This window comes from Gigantopelta aegis, chromosome 14 (genome assembly GCF_016097555.1).
Source record: "Gigantopelta aegis isolate Gae_Host chromosome 14, Gae_host_genome, whole genome shotgun sequence".
Lineage (NCBI taxonomy): Eukaryota > Metazoa > Mollusca > Gastropoda > Neomphalida > Peltospiridae > Gigantopelta > Gigantopelta aegis.
Window position 1 is genome coordinate 56807444 of NC_054712.1, and position 5341 is coordinate 56812784.

General features: G+C 41.3%; 1 protein-coding gene across 1 annotated transcript; it reads right to left on the bottom strand.

Moving 5' to 3' along the window:
* On the bottom strand, positions 1-2793 carry LOC121389350 (cartilage matrix protein-like). Its single transcript, XM_041520945.1, has 4 exons — positions 2562-2793; positions 1608-1949; positions 80-559; positions 1-41 (listed from the first exon to the last, which is right to left on the bottom strand). The coding sequence occupies exons 1-4, from the start codon at positions 2791-2793 to the stop codon at positions 1-3; spliced, it is 1095 nt and encodes a 364-aa protein (XP_041376879.1).
* Positions 2794-5341: the final 2548 nt, after the last annotated feature.

Below are 5341 nucleotides of genomic sequence, written 5' to 3' on the forward strand. Positions count from 1 at the left end.
TCACCCCCACAAGCAGCTGTTATGATCTGCTGGGCGGCCGACTTGAGATCGCCATAGCTTTTCACGGTGATGGTGTTACCACTCCCAGCGATGTTGTGCAGCTCGTTAATGTTCACCCCTGAACCGACGCCTACGCCAATCACGCCTATTTTACTCATTCGGGCGTTGTCGGCCTCGATCGTTGTCTGCGACGGATTGGACGAGTGACCGCCGGTGATGACTACGGCGATCCTCGGAACGTTGAAGCGCGCTCCGGAGACGTGCGAAAACACGTGCTCGCGCATGTATTTGAGCGCGTCGGCCGTGTTGGTGGCGCCGCCAAGGTAGTTGAGGTTCTGGATGCCCTTGAGGACGTCCAGTCTGTTGCTGTACATGTCTAGAGGGAAGGCGATCGATGGGTGGCTGCCGAATTGCAGGACGCCCATCTGCACGTTGTTGGGACCTATTGGAAGCCTGACGGCGACGTCTTTGAGGAATTCCTCCAGCTGCTGAAAATCTTCCGAGCTAATACTTGAGGAAGAGTCCACTAGAAAGACTAAGTCGGCTCTCTGGAGGCAGCCTGTAAATAAAGCAGCATGTATGATGTATTAATGCACTAAATTTATAGCTCACACACACACACACACACACACACGCACGCACGCACGCAAGCTCGCTCTCTCTCTCTCTCTCTCCTCTCTCTCTCTCTCTCTCTCTCTCTCTGTCTCTGTCTCTGTCTCTGTCTCTGTCTGTGTGTGTGTGTGTGTGTGTTTGTGGATGCTTTTGTTTTTTGCAGAATTACCAAAATTGTTTTTTAAACCTTATAGCTGTCCTAACCACTGTTATGGGAGAAATAGGTATTTCAAACAGAGATGAGATGTTTGTTATTCCCGAGCCACTTGTTTTCAGCTATAAATTGGCTTTTTAAATGATGAAGGGTCATGTTTGGAACATCTCTGAGGTAATGAATGGCACGTGTCTCCCAGCTCCGATAACTGGAACAACATTCATCACTTTGGTGTATTTATATACAATCTTCTTTCAATCTAATACAGTATCAGACCTATTTCCAATTTATATGTTTATACTGTCTTTTATTTTATAAATCCTATTACATCCTATTACGTATCTCCTAAGGGAGTGGCAGTGATCTTAAGGACGAGAACCTAATAGTGGATCATGATAGCAATCACGACTTTGTCTAACATCCTTTCGACTCTGACGTGTGCGGAGATACGATTTTGATATCGGAAAACCATTATTTTTCGTTCAGATGTAACTGATTGACAATTGGTTATACTTACTAGATGTTGTTGGCAAGTATGATTGTGACATTGGTACCTCTGAAAAACAGAAGTTTAGAATGTTGTAACTATACAGTAACAAATATATGAAACATATCTGACGAAAACAACTCCACAACACATGTAAATATTTATTGTGCAAATGTTGATACGGGGCGGTAACAAATATTTATTAAGCAGGATTGTTATCTTTATTCATATAGAGTATGACAAAATGTACATTTCTGTCCTGAAGTTAGGAGGGGCAGTATTCCCCGTATCACCGGTTCCTACGGACCTGTTAAAATAAAAATAAATCTATGAAACGCCATTAAATTTTTTTACCGCTTCTAACACTTGTCGATAGTGGATTAACCAACGAGTCCAACGATTGGTAGGTGTCAGAGGTCAGCACGTACTTCGATGCTGGTTGGCTGGCCAGCTGTCTTACTTCGTTCATGTTGACGCCGTTTCCAATAGCAACATTGTACACGATCGCTCCGTTGTCCTTCGCTTTCTTAGCTTCTTGCATGGCGAACGCCATGTTGCTCGACGGATTGTTGCTGACGTGGATGATGACATGGGGAACGCCTTGCCGTGCGCCGTGCATCGTACTGAAACCGGTTTGAGAAACAAACTGGAACGCGTTTCCCGCATCCGACGGTCCTCCTTGAAACTGGACGTTTCCTAAATTGTGATGAACAAATTAAAAGGCATGTTCTTGTTAGCATTGACTGAAATGTAAATTATCATCGTTGCAAGTGCCATATTTTAGTGTTGTTACTTTTTTGTGATGAATAACAACACATTAGTCGATGCCAACATAACTGTTGCATAGTTAATTCTAAAATACCAAATTTGTAATGTGCTGACATGTTCTCTTTTTATTGTTTCAAATCATTTAACGTGCATACATACATACATACATACATACATACATACATACAAACATACACACCACACACACACACACAGACACACACAGAGAGAGAGAGAGAGAGAGAGAGAGAGAGAGAGAGAGAGAGGAGAGAGAGAGAGAGAGAGAGAGAGAGAGAGAGAGAGAGAGGCGATATGATACGATACGATACACGACATGATAAAATGCAATACAGTACAGTAAAATATAATATAATATTTTAATTCTTACCTAACGCATCAATCGGCTATGATACGATATGATACGATACGATCTGATACAACCCGATACGATACGATACCATACAATACGATACGATACGATATGATACAATACGATACGATACGACACGACACGATACAATATAATATTTTCCTACTCACCTAACGCACCAATCAGCTGTGACTGACTCAAGTGCGAGTTGAGGAAGAACTGGTTCTGTACACCGTTACTGTACGTCACCAGCCCGACTCGGATTTTCTGCGGGCCTATGTTCCAGTGCCTCACCAAGTTCTGCACGTAGGCCATGACACTCTTGAAATTGGCCGGTCCCACCCGGTCCGACGAATCGATGATAAATTCAACATCCACAGGGCTGTCCCAGACTGAAATCATAATTACTTTATAATGGGAATGGTTCTTGTCCAACACACAAACTGAAATTGTTTTGTAACTATTGTTATTTGGATACACAACCTACCCCAGACTGACACTGCAATTAGTTTATATTGAGAGTTGGAATGGTTCCTGGCTCTGTCTATGACAGAAACTGAAATTGTTTTGTAAGCATTCTGTTATTTAAATATAAACCTTACCCCATAAGGAAATTGCAATTACTTTATACTGAGTATTTGGAATCGTCCCTATCGCTAGGCAGAAACTGAAATTGTACATACGTATATACGAACGTACAATATAAAACAATAAATACAATACAACACATTTTTATATAACACCACTTGGCAAACTTAAAATAATAAAACATAAAATATTCCATCCATCCATCCATTCATCCATCCACCCACCTACGCACTCACCCACCCACCTAAAACAACCCACCCACCCACCCACCCATACATCTATCCATCCATCCATCCGTCCATCATCCATCCATCCATCCATTCATCCATCCACCCACCTACGCACTCACCCACCCACCTAAAACAACCCACCCACCCATACATCTATCCATCCATCCATCCATCCATCCATCCATCCATCCATCCATACATCTATCCATCCATCCATACATCTATCCATCCATCCATACATCTATCCATCCATCCATGCATCCATTCATGGAGGGGCGGGACGTAGCCCAGTGGTAAAGCGCTCGCCTGATGTGCGATCGGTCTGGGATCGATCCCCGTCGTTGTGCCCATTGGGCTATTTCTCGTTCCAACCAGTGCCCCACGACATGTATATCAAAGGCCGTGGTATGTGCTATCCTGTCTGTGGGATGGTGCCTATAAAAGACCCTTTGCTACTAATGGAAAACAGGTAGCTGTTTTCGTTTCTAATTCTATGTCAACATTATCAAATATTTGACCGATGAAAATTAAATCAGGGTGCTCTAGTGGTGTCGTAAAGCTCTCTTTAACTATCGATGCATGGATGCATGTTACTTGTACGAAACACACACACACACACACACACACACACACACACACACACACACACACACACACACACACATACACAGACAGACAGACAGACAGACACACACACACACACATACAGACACACATACACAGACGTACATACTATACACACAAATACATACACACAAAAAAGCAATCACAGAGTGTGGAGTAACACATACCATATCTGAACTGTTGTCTTTTTTCTGAAATGAATTAAGTATGAAACATATTGATTAGTAAGAAACATATTGATTAGTAAACAACATATTTCACATAGTTGTCTGAGGAAATTACGAATTTTTAAACTTTGGATAAAGCTATGCAACATTAATAATTGTATATTTTTTAAGATACATGTAGTTGGTTAATAAATGTCTGACAGGAACTCAGCAGGTTTGGTTTAAATTATATATGGAATTATGCTAGTCTCAGACTACTAACTGCCACGATAAAGTTGACCAATTTTATGCTCTCACGACTTCTACAGTTTTGTCGTTCAGATTCTGAACACAAATTGTATAATCAGTAACAGTTACCTTGAAAACAATATTGTATGAATTACTGAAATCTCAGAAAGTAAGTGTATATATGGTGCATACCATCAAATTAAATTCAATTGAAGACAATAGTAAAATAAGTGGCTACAGGTAGTACTAGACCAAATAACTTCCGGCTGGGTCAGAGAAGTGAACACCACAAGTCCTGTGATTGGTTATAAATGTGAGTGTGTTGGTTGTAAAAAATAATAGTTTTATCTGGGTTAAAAAAAAAAGCAATTTTATTTCATCTAGTACCAATGTGTCAAGTAGCCTTGTGCTTGAAACATGTATGGGGTACCTGTAAAAAAAAGTACTCGAATTTTGTGCGGAACTAGGGTAGTCATAGACGCTACCCGTTATCTCAGAAACGAGCAGCTTGACCCCCATTTTTTTCTGATTCACTTTAAGTGTGAGGGGTGGTAGTATTTATATCCGTGGCGTTTATGTCGGTTGATACGTTGCAGGTAGGAGTTTTAGCCACATATGTTACTATTGTCGTCTATGGGATTTGATTTGGTAGTATACACCCTATAGCTGCTAGATGCAACCTTTCAAATAACATAATATACAGTCCATGGGTAATGATCCAAATTTTGGCCGATTGGTACCAGTCGAAGTTTTTCCATAACTTAGTATCTGTAGTTTCCAAAACTGCTTGTTGGACATCCATACCTGGTAGGTTTTTAGTAGAACTGTTATCTTAAAGATATGCATGGTGAAGTACTATTTTAGCATTTGTAGATATGTCGGGGACCCATTGGGCTATTTCTCGTTCCAGTCAGTGCTCAACAACTGGTGTAACAAAGACCGTGGTATGTACTATCCTGTCTGTGGAATGGTGCATATAAAAGATCCCTTGCTGCTAATCGAAAAGAGTAGCCCATGAAGTGGCGACAGCGGGTTTCCTTTCTCCATATCTGTGTGACCTTTAACCATATGTCCGACGCTACATAACCGTAAATAAAATGTGTTGAGTGCGTC

Coding starts and splice junctions, on each gene's coding strand:
- LOC121389350 (XM_041520945.1), bottom strand. CDS start 2,793: ATGATTTCAGTCTGGGACAGCCCTGTGGATGTTGAATTTATCATCGAT. Junction 1,950..2,561: donor ACAGCTGATTGGTGCGTTAG/GTGAGTAGGAAA, acceptor ATCACAATTTAG/GAAACGTCCAGTTTCAAGGA. Junction 42..79: donor GCACAACATCGCTGGGAGTG/GTAACACCATCA, acceptor GGCGATCTCAAG/TCGGCCGCCCAGCAGATCAT.